At 35.6% G+C, this 26,802-nt stretch overlaps 1 protein-coding gene across 5 annotated transcripts in view; it reads left to right on the top strand.

Moving 5' to 3' along the window:
* Positions 1-26,802, top strand: part of Atf6 (activating transcription factor 6) — a 227,055-nt gene that overhangs the window by 13,960 nt on the left and 186,293 nt on the right. For all 5 annotated transcript variants that reach the window (XM_004865155.3, XM_021244749.2, XM_021244746.2 and 2 more), the window contains exons 3-7: positions 2,806-2,893; positions 4,496-4,599; positions 7,833-7,962; positions 8,521-8,724; positions 15,352-15,572. In XM_004865155.3, the coding sequence (XP_004865212.1) occupies positions 2,806-2,893; positions 4,496-4,599; positions 7,833-7,962; positions 8,521-8,724; positions 15,352-15,572 (747 nt within the window). The remainder of the gene's footprint in view (positions 1-2,805; positions 2,894-4,495; positions 4,600-7,832; positions 7,963-8,520; positions 8,725-15,351; positions 15,573-26,802) is intronic.

Below are 26,802 nucleotides of genomic sequence, written 5' to 3'. Positions count from 1 at the left end.
AGTGACCTTGGAAAAGTCACTAAACTGCCTACTTCTTGATTTTTATAGATATTTGCTGCATAAGGGAAATGGTGTGATAGTAAGGGGTATATGTGAGTCATGAGTTCAGTCAAATAGAACTTACCAACTTCCTTTTTGAAAAGTTATGTCTTCTTAATGTAGAAAACTCTGAAAATTAGGTTTATCCTTATATTTTTTGCTTTTTATTGTTTAGAGATCTATGTAAAAGCTGTTATTGTAACACTGATACCTCAAAAATATCTTAGATTTTCTTTTTGGTTTTTCCCTTTTGTTTGGTTAGTACGTGTGAAACTGATTGGTTTATAGAACTCTTAACTTTGTCTTATTCTCTAATAGATGAAGTACTGTTTCACATGGGAAGTAACTTAAGTGTGAGCAATTTATCAACCAAAGTAATTTATCAACCAGGTTGACAATTGCTTATTTTTAAAGCTCTTAGTAACTTGAGTGTAAAGATATATAACTTTGGCTTGAGATTCAGATATTCTCAAAGAATGATTTGGCAGCATTTTACTATGAATCAATAGAAGCTAGTGAAATCCATGTTGTAGTTTTTAGATCACCACATGGGATTTTAATGATTTCATTTACTCTGTGAGATGCTTTAGAATGTGACCTCTTGGTTAAATTGGCTTTTTTATATTGGCTGGTGTACTAAGCAACTGATATTCTTTCATAACCTCTAGATTGTACAAGAAACAGTATTTTTTTTAAAGTGTCAAAAAACAGTGTTAAATTTGTAAGACTCAGGAAAATATGGTCCTGGTTTTTTATCTGACGTTCTGTTACTTTTTATGTTACTCAGTCTTTTAGCGCCTTAGTTTTTCTATTATAACATGAAGGGGTGATGGTCCCTGAGGGCTCTGGTGTCTGTCTTCCTTCTTCTACATGTGGGAGAATTTCCCATAACACATCCTTGAAGAGCCACACTATACAAGAGCCACTGTGCTTCACTTTATATAAAATGGACCTGTTAAATTTCCAGCCAGATAAAATTCTTTAGTTGTAGAAGGTATTTGACTGGTTAGGCTGAGGATTGAGTCAGAAGCATCCTTGGAACAGATCACATCCACTGTTGTACATGTTTTAAAGTATCACTAGCCCTCAAGCAAGCAGCACTGTTAAGTTTACTTAGACAAAGAAAGTTAAAAGATTTTTTTGGTTGCTGAAAGTACAAGACTACTAAATTTTTTGAGGCATTGATTCAAACAGAAAAAAGAGATTGATTTTTAAAAGTGGTTCTTTTGTGATTTAAGTCTTTTTTTCCATGGGAACTTCTACACATTTTCTTTATGTACTTTGTACCTAAATTTACTTAAGAGCAGTTTGATAAGAAAAGTTTCTCTTCTCTCTGTTACATTCCCACTAAAAATAAACCATATAATAGATATTTTGAAACGAAAGTACTGTCCTAGAAATTATTAACAAATAGTTATTATCAATTATGAGATGAAGTTTTATGTTTCGACTAAGGCTTACTGTGTTGTTGCTGTTTTATAATCTGTCACATTAAATTATTATGGCCTGCCTTTTGACTTTATTGAATTGTTTACTTCTGTTCTTGTCTCTGTAACTCCAAACACTTTTACACAGTACTGTTTGAAGCTGGCTGTGGTGGCACACACCTGTAATCTCAGCTACTCAGGAGGCTGGGGCAGGATTGCAAGTTTGAGGCCAACCTGGGCAACTTATCAGAACCTGTCTCACAGTAACTAAAAAGGGCTGGGGATGTAGCTCAGTGGTAGAGTGCTTGCCTAACACGCATGAGGTCCTCGCTTGAATCCCCAGCCGAGTGTTGGAAAAAACAAAAAGCAGTAATGTTGGGAACTGTCTTGATGGCAAACCCACATGAAGGCTCTGAAATCATACATTAGTTCTGTATTTATGTACATAATAGAAGGTGGCCATCTGGATGAGCCACAATATGTTCTTTTTTTTTGAGACAGGGTCTCGCTATTAGTTCAGGCTGGCCTTGAACTCGTAGAGATCCTTCTGCCTCAGTCTCCTGAGTGCTAGGATTACAGGCATGCACCACCATACCCAGCTAGAATATGTTCATTTTTAAGTAAAAGAAATTAAAACCTAAATGAAAGGAAATTAATGAAGATCCTCTAAAGGAATTTTGTTGACCCTTCTTTGAGAAACTTAATTTTTATATTCTAGGACTAAAAAATGTTTTTAAAAAAATCATAAAAGTTTTAGAAATTTGAAAAGTATAGCACAGTAGAAAAAAAGGAAATTACCCTGTGCTAGTTACCCTTTTTATGACTCCTCCTACATTTTTATTTGGATATATCTGTATTTCTTTTGTATACAGAGATGATATTATGAATAGCTATTTGTTTGGACTTATTTTCCCTAATGGCAGTGGGAAAACCTATTTTGCTGGTGCTCCTCTATGGCAAAAGACACATTTTGTGACTCCTCTAGTGATCTATTCCCACAGAAAAGAATGAGCCCAGCTAAATCTTTTAGGTATTGACTTCATTACTTCCTTTCTTGTTACTGCTTTGCTTCAAGTAACTGAATTAGTTTATTTCTCAGTTCTCTGTGATGTATTCTGGAGATGAACCACTTGACAGAGATAATTCTTTTTACTTGTTTGGACCCTAGCAATTATTTATGGCAAATTGTGTCTGGCAGTTTGATTTCAAGATATATATATATGTATACATATATGTATATATATGTATACATATATATGTATATATATATGTATACATATATATGTATATATATAATTTTTAAAATCTTAATATTCTTTTGTCAATTTGAAACCTACAGGAAAGTAATTTTGATCATCTTGATTTTGATTTTGATTTGTTGCCTTGGGAGTCAGACGTGTGGAGCATAAACAGCCAGTTCTGTACAGGTAATAATATGCTTCATTGCTGAAAGCTTTAACCAGATTCATTTTATTTTGTAGTTTGGTAATACTCAGAATGAGGCTATTGGACTGTTTTGGTAGGTTAAAAGATTTCAGGAACTATATATCCCATTTCTGGAATAGCAAAGCATAAATAAATTTCTTGCCATAAGGAATATAAAGAATTTCATAGTTATGTTCAGAAGTATAACAAATGAATAGATCATATTAGATATAGAAATATTGATTTCAGATTATGAATAATACCTCTATAGGAGACTCACCTATCTGGGAACCCAATTGGGATTAGGGAACCAAAAGGAGGAGGTTGGGGTTACCAGAAGCTGGGAGCTTGGTAGAAGGGCTCACACATTTGCTGTGCATGCTTCTGAGGAGGGGCACTGTTGGCTGATGGTAACATCTTTAATGGAGCTTGATGAGGTGAAGTTTGGGTGTGCTGGAAGAAGCTGAAACCTGGAGAAATTACTGCTGCTGGGCTAAAGCTCATGGGAGGAAAAAGAAATCCTTTCTCTTGTCTTCTACCATCCTTCTAGTACTCCCAGTTGACAGGGCCTAAAAGGAAGCCAGCTAGGAAATAAGGTCATGATTTGCATCACAGAACATAGCAGAGAGGGTAAACAACCAGAACATTCCCTCATCTAAGTTCCTCTCTGTTCCCTTCGTATTCCCCTTCGTTTTATGTATTTAATTATCTTGCTCAATTCCTGTCTTCCCTTGTAGAATTTGGGATATACAAGGCCAGTGTCCTGGTTACTGTTGTGTAATAAACTACGTAATAAACCTGTGTAATAAGCCCACCTAAATTCAAGGCAAGGGAGAATAGACTCCACTTCTTGATTGGGAAGTGGCATCATAGAAAATCATGAGGGATGTGCCGGGGATTTAGCTCAGTGGTTCTGCTGCCTGCCTCGCAAGTGCAAGGTCCCAAGTTCAATCCCTGGTACCAAAAAAAAAAAAAAAAAAAGAGAAAGAAAAAAAAGAAAATCATGAGGGATGGCAGATATTCTGTGGCTTTGGAAAACACAGCCTGCTACTCCTGCTCAGTTACATCTTTGACAGGAATACTGCCTGGGCTGTAGTTGCTCATAAATTTTTATAGGATAAATTAATAGTTCAAAAGATATGAATGTTTTTTGTGGTTTTAATTATATCATTAGAAATGGTTTCCAGGATAATTCTTTTCCTGTTTCTTATATTTAAAAAAATTGGGATGAATCTGTAATTTTTTGCATATGGTATAATATTCAGAAGTCTCAGAAGTTTATGGAATAGAAAAATGTCTCTTTCTGCGCTTATTCCTCAGCCAACAAGTTCTCCTCCTCACAGTCAACAACCATTGTTACCATTTTCTTTTGTTTAAACCTCCTAAGAATCAGGGAAGATGTCAGCAGTTGTAGACACATACACAACTTATAACACAAATGGAAACTTAGCTAGATATACTGTTTTCTGCATCTTGCATGTCCACTGAATGATATATTTTGGTGACCTTAGCTCCCATAAGAGTAGTTCTTACCTTCTTTCTCATTCATTTTATTATGAGTTTATATTGTCCAGTGAGAAGAACCTTTATTCCATATTTTTCAGTTAAAGATATTAAGGCAGAACCTCAGCCACTTTCTCCAGCTTCAAGTTGTTCGGTCTCATCTCCTCAGTCAGTGGAGTCTTGTTCTTCAACTCAGCATGTCCCTGTAAGTAGCCAGTCTTTTCCAATGATTTGGGTTATAATGCTGCCTGGAAAGTATGTGCATGGGGAGGTAGTTACCTTTAATGAAGTAGGGTCCTCACTAGTATGTATCTCCTGAGGAAGCTGAGAAGTGAGGAAGGGCCTGTTGGGAGCTAGAAAGTTGTTAGTGTCTTTGGTTTTGACTTTTTTCCCCTATGCTCTTGCCTCCATAATTTTATTGTTCATTCTGTTTTACCACGATCTAGTTTTTTTTGCTGTTGTTGTTTACTAGCTTACTGCATTTTCTCTGTATCTTTTTCTTCTTCCTATTAGAATATACATTCTTTAAGGACTTGGAAGAATGATAAGATTGTTAGGTTTTTTGTTTTTTTGGTTTTTTTTGACAGAAGGTCTTACTTTGTAATGTAGGCTGGCCTTGAACTTGCTATGTAGCCCCAGTTGACCTCGAACTCTCAGCGATCTGCCCCAGCCTCCTGAGTGCTAGGATCACAGGAATATGCCACCATGCCCCGCTAACATTGTTAAGTTTTGTAACTCTTTAGCCGTAGAACCTAGAATGATCTCTTTAGTTCAGGAATGCCTAGCTCTATCTTTTGAGCATGCAGTTTTTAACTAAAGTCTGTTAGCTCCTTAAGAATGCTTCTGCTTTTCTTCTCTTTCTTTTTTTTTTTGTGGCACTGGGGATTGAACTCGGGACCTTGCACTTGCAAAACAGGCGTAGTATCTGCTTTTCATTAAGACAAATCCCTGAGGTCAAGAAAAGGAAATCCTGGGCCAGGGATTTAGCTCAGTGGTTTCGCCACCTGCTGCAGAAGTGCAAGGACCCGAGTTTGATCCCTGGTATCAAAAAAAACAAAAACAAAAAAGAAAAGGAAGTCCCTGATTTAGGTAATAGGGAAAGGGAAAATACAAGAAGAAAGTTCAAATTAGTGTTTCGACATATTTATATCTACTGCAAATTGAGACATCTTCATTCTCGTAGGCTCTACATTTAGTCAACTAAATCCTGGTGATTCTAGCTATTTAATGTCTCTATGATTCTTTTCTGCTCCTTCCAGGCCAACATTATCTCATCTGGATTAAGTCAATAGATTTTAACTGGTACTTAAGGAGCTATAAGACTTTAGTAAAACCTTAGCCCATCCATCATGGGGAGTTGGTACCTATATGTAACACATCTTAGTTCTTTTTACTGTCCCTTTCTCTCCACTCCCTCCCCCATCCCTTCATCTCTAGGTCTCCTTCCCATTTGCAAAAATCTATCTTCCTGTTTCCTATTATCTATCATTTACTTTGGTCTTTAAATTATTTATACTTTGGGTTTTTCTTATAAGAGAAACCATGCGATATTTAAGGTGATGTGTTTGATTTATTTCACTTAACATTATGGTTTTCAAGGTGCATCCATTTCCCCACAAATAACTCAAGTTTATCCTTTATGGTAGAGTAGTACTCTATTGTGTTAATTTATATTTTTTTTCTTTTTTTTTCGATACAAGGTCTCGCTATGTAATTCAGGCTGACCTTGAACTCAGGCTGGCCTGGAACTTGAGGCAATCTTCCTGCCTCAGTCTCCCGAGTGCTGGGATTACAGGGGTGTGCCACCATGCCTGGCTTAATTTGTATTTCTTTGATAACTAATTATTTTAAACATTTTTCTACAGTCTTGTTGGTTTCTTGGACTTTTTCTTCTATAAATTATTCTTGTTCTTTGATAATTTTTTCTGAGTTATCTTTTTCTTGTTTATTATATTTCCTGAGTAATATTAATACATTTTCATAGTCAGGTATTTTTTGAGTTGATTTTTGTGTGTATTCCAAGCAAGCAGCATATATCACCTTGCAGAAAGACACTTCTATCTCTTCTATTTTAATGTTTGTTCCATTCTTCATATTCTAGTACAGCTATATTTCCTAAAATTATAGGAAAAGCAAGTATCTTTCTTATCTTGACTTTAATGGTAATGATTTCAGTGTTTCACCAGTAAGTATGGCTTTCACAGTGTCATAATTACACATAGCATTTAAAAAAATTATGTTAAGAAATCATCCTCCTAATCTCTATATTCTAGGACTTTTATGAGGAATTCTTGCTAACTTTTATCAAATACCTGTTAAGCATTTAAGGCTGTGAAGATAATAGTCTCCTTCTGTGTTGTTGTCTTGTACTTTTTGGTTTCTTACAAATAAGTTACAAGTATTTTACAAGGTTCAAGTAGGACAGCTCCTGGCCACGTGCTGAGTAGATGTAAAGGATGGATGAATGAAGTAGTTCTCTTACCAGTGAGACTGAGTGGCCATTTCTCCCATATAATCTCTAGGTCATTTTTATTTTTTCCTATGATAACAAATAAACTTTTAAATTTCGCTTTGGCTGCCATTTGCATTTTTGTTCAGTAAAATGGCTGCTCCTATCCTTTGTCCATTTTTGCAAATATTTTCTTCCAGCATCTATCTTTTAACATTGGATCTAGTTTTTGCAGTTAAATATTTTGATTATTAGTTGTTAAAATCTGTTTTTTCTTTCTTTATGGCTTACGAGTGTTCTGATTTAATAGAGCCTACATCATTCTGAAACTAAACAAGTATTTTTATAAATTTTCTTTTAATAATCTTAGGGATTATTCTGAATATGATATGAAGAGTGTGCCTATTCTGTTATCACACATAGCATCTTTTTCTCTGTGGATTGAAAAACTACTTTTATCCTATGTTAAACTTCCTTATTCTAACAAAGTGAGACAGATCTACTGACTATGAAAAGACTTGGAAAATATTAAGGTTACTTTTATATATCTCTGTATTAGCAATTCACACATTAGAGAAAATAGCCCTGTTCCTTTCAGTGTTTGTCCTTCCTTTAAAACATTTGGGACAAAGATAGTGTTAATAGATAGGAAAGGATAAAAATAGTAAGAATTATTTTGTGCTTGAGATTCTTTTAAGAGTGAATAAAAGAGATTATGGAGAAAAGACTAGCATTTTAACTGTAGCCTTATAATGAGACTATATGTTTATATAATTAGGAATCAAGTAGATATGTTGATTAATCCAGTCATGTACTTAATCTATAGATTAATATATCACATAGATTTTCTAACATATGACATCTTTGCCTTGAAGCTGCCTTGAAGTATTTTTCTGTTTATATATGGGTTTTGTCATCTCTCTTTGTAAGTAATATGCTGCTCAAATATGTTTTTCTGCATTAATTAATTCATTAATTTTTTGTTATAGGAGGAGTTGGATTTGTCTTCTAGTTCCCAGATGTCTCCTCTTTCCTTGTATGGTGAAAACTGTAATAGTCCATCCTCAGGAGAGCCACTGAAGGAAGACAAACCTATTATTGGTCCTAGAAACAAAACTGGTATTACTCTGTGTCCTAATTTCTGTTGTTTCTATTTCAGACAGAGCTTAGGTTCTATTTCTTTAAATAAAATGTCAGTTTAAACAAGTTTATTAAACTGGTTTGCTGTTTTTAAATTAGTAGACCTTTTTTTTTCTTATGAGTGATTACTGTTGTGAGGTAAGGGAAGAAATAATTTGGTGGTTTCTGTCTTTATAGGTTAAAAATATTTGAAAATAGCCTTAGACTATCTCATTTTCAAGAGAGATTTCAAAGTTTCAGTTAAAGATACTGAATGTGAGGCCATTTGACTCTGATGTTTATTACCTCATTAATCTTCAGGCTTTATTCCATGATTTTAGCTCTTCTTCTTTACCAGTTCATGTGTCCCCTTCCCAGAACTGCAGCTTGATCAGAAAGATCTCAGTTAAGGAGCTTTTTTAGTCCATTTAGATATAGAGTAGCTATGCTTAAACTCCAGTTACCCAGAAGTCAAAATAACATATAAGAAAAGTGTGTAGCAGACTGTTTCCTAATTGTGTTCAGAATGATTTGTGGTGTATTTGTTTTTTTCTTTAGAAAATGGAATGACTCCAAAGAAAAAAATTACATTAAGTTCAAAACCTTCAATTCAGCCCAAGCCTTTATTACTTCCAGCAGCACCCAAGGCTCAAACAAACTCCAGTGTTCCAGCAAAAACCATCATTATTCAGACACTGCCAACACTTGTGCCACTGGCAAAGCAGCAGCCAGTTATCAGTATACAACCTGCACCCAGTAAAGGTACCTGCATAGAATGTGAAGCTGTTAATGTTCATTTGGAAGACAGTAAGGCTTATGTCACATGATTTGTTTTAATGCACGTTATAATTTCTGTGCATGTGCTGTGTGTCAAGAATTGTCCTTGGCTCTGAGGATCTTTCAGAGATGACTAATACATGGTTCTAGTTCTGACAGAGATAGCTCTCCAGATTAGTTACATCTGATACTGCTTTTTTTGAATTATGCCAACACCTGTCTTCAAATGTTTTACATAATGACTTTTGGTTTTGTAATGAAGAAGAAAATCTTGGTGCCATTTTATTCAGAGATTTTTGTGGCTATGAACTTTTTTTTTGTTTTTAAAGAATAGTCAGTATTTAAAATATGGCCCAGGGCTTGAAGGGGGGAATGGGATAAAATAAAGTTTATTTAAAAAAATAATGTCGTCCATTTCAGGTCAAATGGGTGTGTTTTAGCAATAGAATCTAGTAATTCTGTAATTTCTGAGGAGACCTCATATTTAGTATTGAACTGGGCATTAGGAGAACTGAACTCTGCCTTCAGCTAGCTGAGAATTTGTGTTTCTGTGTTTTATCCACTAGATGTCCTCATATACTTGTGATTCTGCAAGAATTTAGGTCATATTGAAAGAAGTTGAAGTTTGAGAATTTGCACTCTAGATATGGATTATTTGCTCATGGAGATCTCTCAGCAACTTAGCCATCATTTTGCTCATATTGACATATGTACATGTGAATATGAGAAAACTTGCATAGCATTTTTTTCTCTGCATTTAGCTTGTTGGTACCAGTAGTACTGGATGTTAATTAGGTATGAGTTATAAATAAACACCGATGTACCATTTGTTTTTATGATTCTATTTATAGTTGTGAATGGTTAGCTCATTTCTTTGAAGCATGGTTTTATTTATTCATTTGGTACCGGGGATTGAACTTGGGACCTTGCACTTGCAAGGCAGGCAGCAGAACCACTGAGCTAAATCCCCGGCCTCTGAAGCATGGTTTTAATGAGGACAGAGTCAATAATTGATTTCCTTTGTTATCTTTATTCTAGTACATGCGCATAGAAAATAGGACATTGATAAAAAGAACCAAATTAAAGAATGGATGGATAAGTGAAAATCCATTAATCAATGCCTAGCAACAAAAGAAAACAAATAAAAACAAAAACAATTTGAAATGCCTGTATAAGGTCAAAACTGCTACCTTTTTCTTATGAAGAATAGATACTCTTGTGACCTGTAAATGGGTGTTAAACATTCACAACCTCCTTGAAATAAATTGCATGATTTCGTGTATGTTCATATATGGATTTTTCTAGGGATAATCTCAAATACTGTCATCACGATCTCAGAAAGATCTGTGCCTTTCTAAAGATTAAAAATTTTAACTCATGAAGAACCTTATTATCATTCCCTCAAACAAAACACATCCATTAAAAATAAAAGTGATATTAATATGATAGTGTATAAAGGATGATAGGTATTTTGAAGTGACCATTAGCTATGAGTGAGTGATAGAAAATCTTACCTATGGCAAGAAAAATAATTGTTCTTTTCTGAGCAATTTATCATTTCCAGAAACCTAATCACACATTATTCCATACTTCACTGATTTCCCATGATCTGAAGACTGTACTTATTTTTTGTGAGCATGTGCTAATATGAGGCACTGAAAATTGTTTTTATAGTGCAATCTAGAGAGGTAGTATTTTTATAATATACAGATTGAAGTGTATGTCTTTCATTTATTTGAGAGTGGGACAGGAGGGAGAGGAGAAATATAGGCAAAGTACTTTACAGTTAATCAGTGTCTGTGTGAGTAGTAGTTTACCACTGAAAAAGAAGATGTAACTTGTAAAGGGTTAAAATTTTGTAGCATAGAATATAAAGTCCTTCACAATTTGGCTCTATTTTAGTTTTCTAACTTTATTTTATAATATCATTTTTTTTCTATAAGCCCCTTCTTCTAGTTCAACAAATCTGGTATTGTCATTTGAATTCTTTTGGTTTTTCTAGTTTCTTGATTCTTTCTTAGCTCTTACTATTCTACCAACCCAGAACATTTTCTACTTTTTTCTGCTTCTAAGTCCTGTATGTCCTTTAAGATTGTTATAAGCAGTGCAGGTAGGAGATAATACAAGCCTGGAACACCAGTGAAATGGAAGCCCAGGATGGACAGTAGAGGTCTTAAAAAGTATAAAAACACAGGACTTGCTAGTTGGATGGTATGATAGGAGGATGAAGGATAGAAAGGAAGAATTTCTGTCTTGGGCTTTTTAGATGATAATGCAAATCATTGAAATAGGAGATAGAGGTAAAACAACTCCTAATAAGAAATGGAGCCAACATTTGAGCCCAGGTGGTCTGGCTAAGTCTTTGTAATTAATCATTATTTTGCCTCTAAAAGAATGAAATGTGATTTTGTTCACAAGAATTCTGAGGAATTCTACCATTTAACTAGGAAGTTAAACTATATAAATAGTTAAATAATACTCAATGTAAGAACTAATGAATTGCCAGGTGTGACAGTGCACACCTGTGATCCCAGCACTTGGGAGGCCGAGGCAGGAGGATTGCCTTGAGTTCAAGGCCAGACGGGGCTACATAGTGAGTTCAAGGCCAGCCTGAGCTACAGAGTGAGACCCTGTCTCAAAACAAAAGAACTAATGAATTATTAGTACATGCAATGTCCTTATGGAAACTGCTGTTATGCAGAAATGTTAATGATGCAAGCCTGATATGGTGGTGCACAACTGTAATCCCAGCACTTGGGAGGCCAAGGCAGGAGGATCACTGGGAGTTTGAGGTCAACCTGGGCTATATACTAAGTTCAAGGCCAGTCTAAACTACATAGCAAGACTCTGTCTCAAAAAAAAAAATATTAATGGTGATAAATGGTATTTCAAACTCTTATGTGCTGGATACTCTTAAGTGCATTGTCTTATTTAATCCATATATCTGTGTGAGGATAGGTGCCAGTATTTCCACTTTATGGAGATAAAACTGGACACAAAGAATTTATTTGCCCAAAGTTTCAAACAGGAGTTCTATTTTAGACAAAGTAGGCATTCAGTAAATGTTTGATACATAGTTTGAAATCTTTGAAGAAAGTGGAAAAGAAAGAACTGACCATCAAAACCAGTGAGTCATACATAGCCACAAGTATCCAGCTGCCTTCCATTAAGGGGATTTGCATGTAATGCCAAAGAGGATTTTGAGCACGTTGAAATGGATAAACAGCCTTTTTGTATGTCCTTTTTATCTGTTCCTACACTAGAAACAGTAGTAACTATGTTCAGCTGCTAACTATTTGAGGCCCCAAACAGACCTTCACATTATATTTTATGGTCTGGTCAGCATTTAGCAAGTCACCACCAGAGCTTTTTGTTCTTGAACTTGTGGTAATAGAAATTTAGTTGTTTTCTCTCTACTCTGTCCTGAACTCAAATGTGGCTAGACTATTCAGGGGTTCCTTGATTTAAATGCTGAGTAATTTGAGGATAGTTGGGCATGTGGGGATGAAAGAGCTTGGTGTGTAGCATGGGAAAAAGGAAGTAGCAGCGGCCTGCTTGGACTTGAGCCACATTTGGTGCAGACCTTGCCTTGGTGACCCTCCATCTCCTCTTCATCATGAGCTTCTCTCAGCAAGGGGATGGTGATAGCTAGACAGAGCAGGCAGATTGAAGTATTTTTCTTAATTAGTTTAAAAATTCTATAAATCCATCTGCATGTGTTACCTAATGCTTTAAATTTATAACTGAAGCTAGAAGTCTGATCTTTTCTTTAAAGTGACTTAATTTTATGTGTTCACCATCTCCTCTGTTTTTTGAATATTCCCCAAATTTTGAACAGTGTTTATTTTAGGAATGGGGAAGAATATATTTGTATTGTAATTCTTAAGTTTAAAGGATATGGAACATTGCTTTCTATAATGTTCTTCTCCAAGTATTGGGTTAATTTAGTGGTTTTCAGTCTGTAAACTCTGGACCCTGAGAATGGATGAGGGGAGTAGTAGCCTATGGTATTTTGCAAGGCATCCTTAAATCCATATTTGTAGCAAGCATTTTCTGTAGAAAAAATAGTTTGTTTCATATATCATTTACAAACATTTTTCACATTTCTGTGGCTATACTTCAGATTAGTAAACTAAAGATTCACTTTAAGTTATTACTGAATAGCCTTTCCTCATTACATATTTTCTCAGTCTGTAGGACTGAAAGGTCAACCATGATCATTTTGGGTGACTGTGATATTTTTGATATTAGAGAAAAATTCTTACATTCAGGGTTGGTAACTCTTGGTTTAAGTTTTAAATTATGATGAGTATATCTTTTCATAATGCTAAATTGACTATAATTTCTTATTAATTAAAAGCCCAGACCATGATCATATGCTGTTTATTTTAGGTACTAATTCTTTTTTATTTGCATAGTTAGCCTAAAATATTTATATCTGCTTATGAGCTATTTCCACAGTCTATGTTTTTACTTTACAGTAGAAGTTAATATAAAGGAAAACGAGAAGGTAAAAATGTTTTCATTTATGCTCAAGTAAATTGTATGTATTTCAAAGCTTTGAAATTATTTTTAGATCTTCTTACTAACTTATCTGGAATAAACTTTTAATTGACTTCTACTTTTAGTATGCTTTTTGCGGTCATCTGAAACAAACACTTTGACTTCATAAAAGAGATTTTTTTTTAGCCAAGACAGATGTTTCCAACAAACAGGTGTTCTGAAGGATTATTTTAAATTTTAATTTTTCCCTAATCCTTTGAAATGCCAAGCTGAGTTTGATGTGAGTCATGTTAAGCTGTCTGAAAGTATAATGGTTCTTTTTGGTTAAAAAGAATTATAAATTTATATGGAATTTTAGTTCATGGTTACTATAGTACCTTTATTTTGCTAGATAGGGCCAGGAAGCTGTGGATATTGAAGGCTTTCAGCACCATATAAAATTGACCAGATTTGGAAAGAAACTCTTAGCAGGAAAGAAACATTTTTAATAGATCACTTCTTTGAATTGTGTAAGTCTTCAGGGTAATGATCTCAGTTGTCTTTGGATAAACATGTTTAAAATAATAATAAAAGACTAGAAGGGTATTTCTTTGGCAAGGGTTGGAAGGGTTGGTTATCAGAGGCTGATTTCCTCCAACTGCCTAGAAAGGGGGACTGCCTAGAAAGGAGGGTGGGGGCTAAAGAAAAAAAAAGACAATAGTATATGGGGGGGCCTGGGAGGCAGTGCCTCAGAGTGGGCAAAGACAAGGACTCTCTGAGCTAGCCAGTATTTATTGGGTACACACCATAATTGGAGGGAGTACTGATGCAAGGCTCATGTGATGAGGGTGAAAGGAGAGCGTTCCTAAATCCCTAGGTGGGATGAGCTGGGCTGATAAGGAACTCGCTCCTCCCCTCCCCAGGTGAAACCTTTCTCCTTTGTGTTACTACTGAGTTCTCAAGGAACCAGGATGTCTTCAGCTGGTGTCACCTTGCCGTTGAGCGCCACAGCTTCACAGACCATTGAGGCCTCAGCTGTGACCGGAGGCAAATGGAGTTATGTTTCCCCATGCCATAGCTGGCTCTCAGGCAAGGCAACATTGAGCCTTAGCTATAGTCATACTTTTAATTATGAAATGACTTTTCCCGAAAATTTATGTAGAAATGCTCCCGATAGTTGGTATTATCTAGAGGATGTTTAAATTTACATATTTATGTTTACTGTGCTTGTTAGCTAAAAAGTCATCTCAAATGGTTTTAAGATTTTTGGTATTTATAATCCCTTGTCCTTCCATTATTGAGTTACTGAGTGTTCACATATTTTTGGTATCATATGCCTTTGTTCAAGTTGTATTAATTTAAAGTATATATGCTTTCTCTCGAGGAATCTTAAAAATGATGACATTTAAAAGTAGTAGAGAGACTAACAGGAAAGGGAAAAGGGTAGGGGGGAAGGGAGGGGAGGCCAAGATACAGTATCAGGGAGGGTGGATTTGAACAAAGTACGATATATGTATGTATGGAAGTAACAGACCTATTAATCTGTACAGTTAATATGAATTAATAATAAAAATAAAATAGCTATTTCTGTATCCTAAAAAATACATATATATATATATATACATATATATATGGTTTTCTGTGTTTGGTATGAAAAATTTGTTATCTATAGTAAGCAAAATCCTTTTAGCAGAAATAAATTTAAGAGGAAATCTATGTATAACAGCAAATTTGATATGTGTGTAGTTGAGAAATATAAATATGGAGATATATTTTTTGTTATTGTTTTGTGAGATTGAATCTCACTGTGTTGTCCAGGCTGCGCTGAAACTACTTCAGTGCGTCAGCTTCCCTAGTAGTGGATCTACAGGCATGTGCTACTGCACCCAATCTGGAAATACATTGTTATTTATAATTCAGAGAGGATGAACTTAGTTGATCTCATTACAAAACAAAGCAGCAGAGTCACCATAATTAGGTGCTGCTGTGGTCATGTTTTACTTGAGGGTATAAAATCCCTCAGTTTTGATCTTACCTAGTTACAGCTGCAGAAGAGACTTAAATATTAAACTGCTTCCCCAGCCATAATTGTTGTGCACTCTCTGATCACTTTTCTTTTTTCTAATCCAGGTCAGACTGTTTTGCTCTCTCAGCCTGCTGTGGTACAACTTCAGGCTCCTGGAGTTCTGCCCTCTGCTCAGCCTGTCCTTGCTGTCTCTGGGGGAGCAGCACAGCTACCTAATCATGTGGTGAATGTGGTGCCAGCCCCTGTGGTGAGCAGCTCAGTGAATGGGAAACTTTCTGCGACGAGACCTGTCCTACAGAGTACCACGAGAAGTGTGGGTTCAGATGTAAGTCTGAACTGTAGTGCTTTTTTAATGCCTCATTTCAAAAAAACAAAAACCACCTTTTGCATTTGTTGCCCAGTTCATTTTTTTAAAGCTTGTCGTATTTTGTGAAATAAGAGTGTGTTGAAATTGCACATTCAGTTGTTGGTGGGAAATTAGGGTAAGTCTAATTACGTCAGAATCTAAGGTTTTTAAAAGTCTGCAGTGGCTTGCTGAGCAGTGAAGTATGCATACCTCCCATCTGTTTACTCCTTCTCTAGAACCTTCTTGTGCAGTCCGAATCCACCCTGTCAACCTGATCATCCACTGATATTTTACGGATTTTTTCGTATTTCCTGATTGAAAATCCTTTTAAGAATTCCTCAGATAAGAGTCTAAGGACTACTTTATAGGCACATTTTATATTTAGCTTCTCTCTTGAGCTTTTCAAGTTTTCAGCACTGTATAATGATGACTTGCTACCCTGAGGAATTCTGCCTCTTAAAAATTACTTGAAACTTTCTCATCTTTGTAAACCTTAAAATTTTCTAGCATGTTCTAGGGATTTCTTGTAACTTATAAATCACAGTTTCCTAAGATCTGTCACTTCCTAAGCCTATTTATAACACTTGCTAGCTAACTTTTGCTTTCTTTCAAAGTGATTAGAAATAGCTCACCTTGTTTATTTAACAGTAATTGAATATCAAGGTCCTAAAATTTAGTCAAAGTTAAGTATAATAATCTAAAGTGGACTGTTTAAAATTATGATTGTAGAAGCAAAGCCTATTTTTTTTAATTGAAATGGATATTACTTGTTGTTAGTATTGTTATTCCTTCCTTTCTTTAGATAAATTACTTTAAAAATATTTAATTATTAATATTTTCCAAATCCAAATATTTTTTTCCAAATCCAATGAGTTGTGGAAGGTTGTTTCTAAGACTACTGTCTGGTCTGCCTACCAGAATTTATTAACCAGCATATCAGCATACACCAATTTGTTGTGTATTTGCTCTGCTGTTCCATTAATGCAACCTAGTAATCTTAGTTGGCTATATTGTAGGAACAGATAGCAAAGAAATATTGCTGAGTGAGAGTAGAGCATCCAAGTTCTAACATAAGAGACCTATAATTTATGTAGGTATTGAAAACAATGCATGTCAAGACATTGAGAAAATTAATGCCATATGAGAATGGAGGATGTGACTAGTACAAAAATTAGGGTTGACTATTTTGTTATATTATTTTAAGGACTCAAAGAGCACAATACTTATGGCATAGTAGGCCCTAATGTACAGTATGTGTTTCAGATTGCTGTTTATTTTAAAATGGCCTCAAGGCACAAAGTGAAGACAGGATAGGGAAGCAAGATTAGAAAAATATTGATAGACATGGAAGCCAAGTGTTTAATCTGTCTCCTTTGGGTGCATGGGAAAATTTTTATCATAAGCAAAAGAATGATGGTAACAAAAATATTGCATGATATTTTCTTTTTTGTTTGTTTGTTTTTATTTTTGTTGTTTGGTATCAGGAATCGAACTCGGGACCTTGCGCGAACTCGGGACCTTGTGCTTGTGAGGCAGGCACTGGAACCACTGAGCTAAATCCCCGGTCCGATATTTTCAATTAAGAAGTTGTACAACCAACAAGAAAAGAGTATGTTTTTCACAGGAGACTAAGAAAGTTATGAATGGTGAAAGTGGATTTAAAAAGAAATTTAAAAGATCGCTTAAAATTTCCATTGAGTGGGCTGGCGATTTAGCTCAGTGCCACCATGCCTGCCTCGCAAGCACAAGGTCCTGAATTTGATCCCTGGTACAAAAAAAAAAAAAATTTCCTTTGAGTGCTCCTGAAGTTATGAACTTGAAGGTTTCTTGTGTAATGTTCCCAATGAAACTAACAATACAAAATATTCGAAGTTGCTTTTATGTAATATGTTAGAACATTTAAAATATTTTTCACAAATACTTTAGACATAAAAAAGATAAAAGTCTAATTACCTTTAAATATATATATATAGGTCAATAGTATGCCACAGTTTTAAAAAATATTGATGTAACCTAAGTCTGTATCATACAATTATGACATCGCAGTCCTGGAGAAATCCAGAGGAACATAGATAGGATGGGGAGGGTGTCTACAAACCATGTCATGGGTAGGAGAAAGGTTTAATGGTTGGAATGAAGAAAAGACTGAAAGACTTGGGATCCATCATCTAGGAAATGAAAGTTGTCATGTGGAAAATAAGAGAATTGTTCTGAATTATTCTAGAGGACTTACCTGGAGTAGGTACAGTTTAAGATATAGAAAGTTTTTGTCTAATCTTAAGATTTTTCTTTTAGACAGCTATTATATTAATTTATTAATTTTTTTTTTTTTTGAGCCAGGGTCTTGCTTTGTAGTTCAGTCTGGCTCTGAACTCACTATGTAGCCCAGGCTGGCCTTGAACTTGAGGCAATCCTCTTGCCTCAGTCTCTGGAGTGCCGGTGGGATTACAGGTGTGCACCACCATGCCTGGCTCGACAGCCATTATATTTAGAAAACAGAGGAAGTCAGTGTCTGAATACTGAGCACCTGAACATTGGTGATCATTGTATGCCACTGATGCATTTTATAATTTTGAAACATATTTCAGTTAATTATATGTTGGTCCATTAGCCAGACATCTTCTTTTATTGGTTCTTAGATGTGAAAGACTATGTCTCTTCTGCTTTTGTGTTCTTAAGAGGGCTCTGAAAATTTGTTGAGTAATTTGCTGACAAAATCTCAGTTATGACTGAGGAAGTGAGAGATGAGAAAATATAGTACTAATAAATATTAGCTTTGGGTTTTGGCAATACTTATTCTAGCATTCTTAATACTTTTCAAAATTTAGAGTTGACAGTATTATAAAAGATTCAAGTGCTCTGCATTTAGTACAAGAGACTTAAAGACTATTAGGATAATTTTCTAGTCAACCTGCATTGAGGTTTTTGTTCTTATTTTTACTTGGCAGGCACGTTAGGGAGTGAGCTAAGCCTTGTCAGTGTGAGTTTTTTGGTAGAGGTTTTGACTGAATATTTGTTTCAGCTAATGAAGCATTAGTCTGTCCTATCAGCTGGCCAACCCACTCAGGAACCCAAAATAAATCTGTTCCAGAAGGAGCTGCAGAAGAGAACTTTGATCTGCTCATACAGTCTTCTGTGTTAGTAACTTGGTTGACCTCAAATGTTATCCTTACATCTTGTTAAATTAAGATAAATTTGAATTAGTATAAATTCCTAATCAAATGGTCAAAAACCAAAACAAAAAATTTAATTATGTGCTTTTTGTGCTCCTAAACCAAAGTGTGGTGAAGAAGTTATAATTCAGCAAAAATATTGTATCAGTCTGTTGTGGTTTTATGATGCTGACATGGCTACATTTTTTCTACCTTTTTTTTAAGGTCTTTTTTTGGCTGGTTGCTCTCTCTCGAGGTCTGCTACTGCCATAAGTAGCGTTTTTAGCATACCGTATTCTGCAAACTGCATTAAGTGCCACATTTTTGTTATGAAACGATTTGCCTGTTTCAAATTATAATTTCACTCTTCCTGCCTTTTGCTGGTAAATCCGTTTTGTTTAACTCTTGGAAATCTTACCTCAGTTTTCAAGAAGTATGGTTTGCTTTTGGCTCTGATCCTGATGGAAAAAATGAACATAGTCTCTTATTTCAGTGTAGAAATTCTCTATGGACTTTGTTAATAAATGGAAATCTTCAGAACTATAAAGTGAACTTCGTAGGAGAGCCTCCTTATCTGTCTTTAAAGGGCAATTGAATGTTGCCAGATGTCAAACCGAGGGCTGGAGAACAAGGAATCTGTTTAAATCTACATTGCACTTAACTACTTCTGCCTACCCGCCATAATACCAAAAGTTTATGAAATGTTACTGCTCTGGTTTTAGGATTGTGGAATTACATTATTTGTGTTACTGGGATAAAGGGCCAGAAAAGAAGTGATGAAATTATATTCTGCATATTCTACCGTGGGCCAAGGGACAGCAAAAGACTCTGACAGTGATCAGAAACTGGTGTAGAACTAGAAGTAACCTCAGATGGGAGGTTGATTACGAGGTACTGACTGTGCTTCCAGGAGGTCGAAGGTATTCTTTCCTGCCTGTCCATTCACTCCAGTGAACATCTTTCAAACCCTTCATTGCCTTGTACCCTTTTCCTGCATCTCTAGTTAGAGGCCTTGACCTTCTCCATTCCCGGGGGACTACTCCTTGTAAGTCTCTTCATGGGAACCCTAGAGCTATCGTGAAAAGAGGTGCTGAGGGAGGGAGGGAAGGAATTCCTTTGCAAGGGCCGGCAGATATTAGAGATGGTGTGAGCGGCATTCCCCTGGCATGCCAAATTGGAACTTTGTATTTATTTTCCCTAGAAATAGTGTTGAACAGTTAAGTTAGAGATTTCAGTTGTTGTTAGTATTGTTAGCATGGGAGTGATGTAATACAGCCCCAGATGGATGTTCTGTACATAGCATTCTTTTTTGTTTTTGCAGTAAAGGAGCAGGAACTTGGAGAATCTACCATTTTTATAGCAAACAGGAAGCAAGCCTCCTCTTTGTCCAGAAGGAGACTTTTCCTCATCCCCTAAAGTTGCTTGCTGGAAACCCAACCCTGAGAAATGGCCTGGGTAAAGAGTGGTCAGGGCTTTGTATTCTTGCCTTATCCAGTAAGACATGTAGGAGCAAGAGATTCCCTAGTGATGTGTCTCTCAGAAAATATGTCTATGGTAATCTGTTTTCAGTGCAAACCAACTAAAAAAAAATGGAGAGTATTTGGGTTCTATTTTAGAAAAGAAGCAAAACTTGTATAGATGCATAAGCTGTTACTTTTATTTGTAACACCCAATAACTGGTTCTGTATGAGACCTACTGAAAATGTGAGCTGGATCTTCTTAAACTATGTGGCTAGTTTAGACCTGATGAGATAAATAATGAACAGACACATTTTAGTAAGTTCTTTAACAACAGAAACATTGAGATCACAGTATTTCTTTAGGCTGCAAGTAGAGGAATCTGTCAGAACAAATTCATAGGAAATATTTGGAGATGTAAAAAGTTATCCAGATTTTAGGGAAAAAAATTACTTCTGTGCTGACTACTTTTTGGCTTTGCTGCTACCAGAGACTGTGCAAATAAAAGAAAAGCATGCTTTGTTAAAATATTTGCAGTTTCTCTTTAATGGTGGTTTGGGGCTTCTAAAAATTTATCTTGAATAAAGATTTTGGCAGTTAAATTTCATTTGCGGTTGCAGTAGCTTTGGAAGAGGAAGTGAACTTTTTTTTCCCCTTTCCCCTCCCTTTTTGTTGTATTTCATTTGGATGGCTTTATGGTGTGGTAACTTTATCATTCTTTATATTTTTCAGTTTGGCATCTTGCTATGGTTAAAGATTACTTTTAAAGGATGCTGATTTATATCTTAAATTATTATATGCTTTTCTCTCCTTTTTCTGATTTCCTTTCCTGCATCCCTACTTTGAGGATTCATTCTTGGGAAACTTCAGTATAGCCAGTTGATTCCCAAGCCAGAAATAATCACTCTTACTAGTTTTGCATGCATCTTTTCTGAGGCAGTTTCTTGATGTGTACGTATTTACAGGTTTTACCTATTACACTTGACCTTAGCCAAAAGGCTGAGAAGCGATATGTTTTACCTATTGACTTGTTTTACAGAAATGCTAGCACGCTATACATGCTGTCCTGCAACAACTTGCTTTTCTCAGTTAATATATTTTAGAGGCCTTTCCATATCAGTACACCACAAAGATCTTATTTTTAAAATAACTGTGTGGCAGTCTGTTTCATAGAGGTACCATAGTTGAGGTTTATTTTTTTATTTTATTAAAGGTTTATTGAACTATTATATTCTAAAAGATGGCTGGATTGTGTTGAATTATCCAGGATTTTCTATGTTTTATCTATGAACAACTTCTAGGCTGTGGCTAGAGGAAAGCATTCTTTGTCCCTCCTATCCTGTCCCCAGCTACGGGGATTTCTATTTTTGTTGGACGTTTGATTAATCTTTTTGTTTTTCTTAATAATTTTATAAAGTACTGGGTTTTGATGCATATATTTTGATCATATCCATCCCCTGTTATCCACCTTTACACCTCCCTTGCTTCCCCTTGTTCCCTTCATCTTGTTCAGTAATAGTCTCTGTTCTACTTTCATATCATCTTTGTTTTTTTTTCTTTTTTTTTTTTGGTGTCAGGGATCAAATTCAGGACCTTGTGCTTGCCAGGCAGGCATGGTGCAACTGAGCTACATCTCTGGCCCTCATATCATCTCTTTTAGATTCCATATATAAGGGAGAACATACAATGCTTATCTTTTTGAGTCTAGCTTATTTTGCTTCATATGATGATTTTCATTTCCATCCATTTTTCTGAAAATGATATAATTTTGTTCTTCTCTATGGATGAATAATACTCCATTGTATATATATCCCCACATTTTCATCATGCATTCATCTGTTAGTGGGTACCTAGACTGGTTCCATATCTTGGCTGCCTTGAATTGTGCCACAATAAACATTGATATGCAGGTATCTCTATGGTATGCTGCCCTAAATTTCTTTGGGTATATAACAGAATGGAATTAAGTCAGAGGTAGCCCTTGAGCCAGTGCGATAGCATGCATCTCTAATCCTAGCACTGTGGAAGGCTGAGGCAGGGAGGATCATGAGTTCAAGGCCAGCCCGGATATAATGATACGCTGTTTCAAAAAAAAAAGTAATAGTTTAACAACAATAATGTAACAGAATATATAGTTTCTTACTTGGGGAGAAAGTAAAGGGTATGGCTATCCAAAACATATTTGTGTCTTAAACATTAGGCTTCCAAAAGTGGTAAAGATTTAGAAATTGTTAGGTACTAGCTCACTGACAAAACAAATGGTAGCTCTATTTTTATTTAATCTTATTTATTTATTTAGTACTGAGATTGAACCCAGGGCCTTTACACTGAGCTATATTCCTAGCCCTTTTTAAAAAAATTTTGAGACAGGGTCTTGTTAAATGGCTAAGTTCCCTAGGCTGGGTTCAAACTTGTGATTCTCCTTCCTCAGCTTCCCAGAGTGCTGGGATTATAGGTGTATGCCACCATGTGTGACTTATTTTTTATTTTTGACACAATATTTGGACATATTTAAATGATACAGAATGATTGATGCATGTATACAATGTATATGATTAAACCAGGATAATCAGTATATCTGTCACTGCAAATATTTAGCATTTCTTTGTGTAAAGAACATTGCTTTTAGCTGTTTTGAAATGTATAATTATTGTTAGCTATTATCACTGAACTATGCAATAGAGTACTATAACTTATTCTTCCTATTTAACTGTCTTTTTTGTGAGTAACTCTATTTTTGGTTTTTTGAGGACCTTCCATACTGATTTCCATAGTGGTTATACTAATTTACATTCCCACCACCAGTGTAGAAGGATTCCCATCTACCCCCCTGTCTTTGCCAGCATCTCTTTTATGTATTCTTGATAATAGCCACTGTGATGGGGGGGTGAGAGAGAATCTCACTGTAGTTTTGATTTCACATTTCCCTAATGGCTAAAGATGTTGAATAATTTTTCATGTCCTTATTGGTCATTTGTACTTTTTTTGAGAATTACCTGTTCAGTTCATTTGGCCATTTATTGATTGGACTATTTCAGTTTTTGGTGTTACATTTTTTTAGTTCTTAATATTTTATATATTAATCCTTTGTTAGATGAATACTGGTAAAGAATCCTTCTGATCTGTAGGGCTGCCTCATCACTCTGTTGGTTGCTTCCCTTGCTGTGAAGAAACTTTTTTAATTTGATATAGCCCCTTTTGTTAATTTTTGCTTTTATATTCTGTTTTGTTGATGCCATGTTCAGGAAGTCTTTGCCTTTGCCTATGGATTCAAGTGTTTTCCTTGTGTTTTCTTCTAGCAGTTTCAAAGTTTCAGGTCTTATACCTAGGTCTTTGATCTATTTTGAACTGATTTTAATACAGGGCAAGAGAGAGGGATCTGGTTTCAGTCTTCTATGTCTGGCCATTAATCCTGATATGTCAACTTCATTGGATTAAGAAATACCTAGCATATTAGTAAAGTACTCTCCTGGGTGTATCTGGGTTGGTTTTGGAGGTGTGGCCTTCAGGACTACATGTGATCCCGCCCCCATTATCCCCTGGTACTCTTCATTGCTCTGCAGCCTGGCCACCATGAACCTGGAGCCTTGCTCCATGGTGCCCTTCTACCATGAGGTTTTTTACCTTGAAACCAGTAGACCATATACTAAATCTCCTAAAACTGTGAGCTATATTAGACCTTTCCTCCTATAAGTTGTGGGTATCAGGTATTGTGTCTCAGTGATGGGAAAGCTATTTCAATGTGGATATTCAGTTTCCCCAGCCCTAGTTGCTAGAGACTCTGTCTTCCTCACCTTATGTTTTTGGCATCTTTGTGAAGAATCAGATGGCTGTAGTTGTGTAAGTTTGTTTCTGTGTCCTCTATGTAATCTGTGTCTATTTTTTGCCTGTACCATGCTGTTTTTATTACCATGGCTTTGTAGTGTAATTTGAAGTTGGGTATTCTGATGCCTCTAGGCTTGCTCATTTTGCTTCTGATTGCTTTGGCTTTTCTGGCTTTTTTGTGTTTCCGTATGAATTTTAGGATTGTTTTTTCTAGTTCTATGAAGAATATCATTGGAATTTTGATGGAGATTGCCCTGAATCTGTGGATTGCTTTTGGTAATATGGCTATTTTATGATATTGATTCTACCAATCCATGAACATGGAGGTCTTTCCATCTTCTAATGTCTTCTTCAACATCTTTTTTCAGTGTTCTTTGCATTGTAGAGATCTTTTACCTCCTTGGTTAGGATGATCCATCCCTAGGGGTTTTTTTTTTTTTTTTTTAAGGCTATTGTGAATGAAATTGTTTTCCTTGTTTCTTTCTCAGTTTGTATAGAATAGCTATTGACTTTTTAGTGTTGATTTTATATCCTGCATAGTTGACATTTTTGTAGTCCTTTTCTTTATGTACGTTCCTTCCTTGAATAACTTGATACTAATTTCATTTTGTTCTTGTGCAAGTATATCTGTAGGAGAAACTTGTAGTATTATAATTGCTGGTTCAGAAGATTGGTACTTTGTCAAGTTTGATAGATTTTTACCAAATGGCCCTCCATCTGGGTAGCTCTAATTCATTCTCCTACTTCATTATACGAGAGTGCCAGTCACAAACCTTCCTGGCGTCCAGGGATAGGTTTCAGTGTTTCTATCAGTAGCTCTCATTTTGTCTCACCTCTTTCCTCACACGAGTGTTTGTAATACTCAAAGTGCATGTCCATTTATCTGAGGAAAGAATCCATAACTTTCGGTGTGGAGAACAGGGAAAGGGGACGTTACTAGAACCTCTGCATTGTCCTAGTCTCCTGTGAGCCATGACTGCACAAGGTGAATTAATTAATATATAGACAGAAATGAGACTTAGAGAAGAGGCTGAGCTTTGGGCCTGATCAGTGCTGCTTTAGGCAGCAAAGACAAAAAGATAATACCCCCCTCCCCAGCTTGCCTCACCTTTATTTGGTACATCAGGAGAAACAAATGTAGCAGATGACTCAGAGGGCAGTCATTAGCTGTATAGAACAATGAGGAACTATGCAGATGAAGATTTTGTTCCTCCCAGGATGTCTTCAACTGGTGTAATCCTGCCCTGAGCATCACAGTGTCACTGGACCCTTGAGGTTTTAGCTGTGACCAGAGGTGAAAACAGAGTTATGTCTCATCATGCCATAACTGGCTTGTAGGCAGAAAGAATAGGCCCTAATCATGATTTAATTGTGAAATGATTTTTCCCTAAAATTATGTAGAATTGCACCCGACATTTTGGTGTTCCCTATTTTTTTATATTTTCATGGAAATAAAATTAATATACCATAAATTCATCCTGTTTTATAGCCAGCAAAACTGATTTATTTCAAATATAAAGGATATAAACTCAAAGATTACTAGCTCTTTGTATTAGTCACCTTTCTTTTTTTCCCCCAGTACATTTTAGATATGCATAATGATAACATTCATCATAGGGAATTTATATCTGTACATGATATATCTTGCTTCTTTTTTTCCCATTCCCCTCCCTTCAACCCCTCTTCCCCTCCTTATTTACAAAAGCTTTGTTTGCATTTTTTCCTTTTATTCTTTTTTTCTTTTGTCCCATATACCGTGGAGTACTACTCTGCCATAAAGATGATTAAGCTGGAGACATTTCTGGCCAAATGGTTGGACTTTGAGACCATACTCTTTTTTTTTTTTTTTTTTTTTTTGGTACCGGGGATTGAACTCGGGTTCTTGCGCTTGGGAGGCAGGTGGGAAACCATACTCTTAAGTGAAATAAATTGGACACACATATTTAAATAACGCATTGTTTCTCTGGTGTGAGAAACTGAAAGTGTAAATAAAGACCAAAATGTATGTTCAAAGGGGAAAGGAAGGAAATTCACCCCTTTGAAGTGTTACAGTTTTAGTGTTTTTTTGTATATTCACAAAGTTGTGAAATCATCACTGCAATCTAATTCCAGAATGTTTTCATTACTCTGAAAAGAAACCCCTTGGGTAGTCATTCCTCACAATTCCCTCCATGCAGTCTCTCCACTAATCTACTTTCTTTCGTCATTGTCTGTCCTAAACATTTCACATCAGTAGAGTCATATACTGTGTGGCCTGTTATGTGTGACTTTTTTTCACTTAGCATGTTTTTCAAGGTTCAGTCATGCTGAAGCATGCATGAATGCTCATTCCTCTTTATGGCTGAATAATATTCCATTGTATATACCAGATTTTTTTTTTTGATAATCCATATACAGCCTCTTTAACAAATGGTGCTGGGAAAACTGGATATCTATATATAGAAGATTGAAACTAGATCTCTTCCACTTTGTATAAAAATCCATTCAAAATGAATCTAGACTTGAAACTTTGAAACTGCTAGAAGGAAACATAGTAGAATGCTTGGTAGGCACAGGCAAAGAGGTGCTTCTGCTTTTTGGCTACTGTGAATAATGTTTTGAACATTCATGTGCAGGTTTTCATAGTTCTTCTAAAACCATTTTTAATATATGCATAGTATATAAGTCAGTGAGAAAAATACAGGTTAAGTCAGCAATCAGTGGACAAAATAAATAACTAGTTCATAAAGGAGAATGGTAAAATTTTAAAATGAAGGTATTAATGGCTATTTTCT

The sequence above is a fragment of the Heterocephalus glaber genome, unplaced genomic scaffold (assembly GCF_053883595.1).
Source record: "Heterocephalus glaber isolate CG9 unplaced genomic scaffold, H.glaber_assembly_v1.0 deba00001561, whole genome shotgun sequence".
Classification (NCBI taxonomy): domain Eukaryota; kingdom Metazoa; phylum Chordata; class Mammalia; order Rodentia; family Bathyergidae; genus Heterocephalus; species Heterocephalus glaber.
This window is presented reverse-complemented; position numbering and strand designations above follow the sequence as displayed.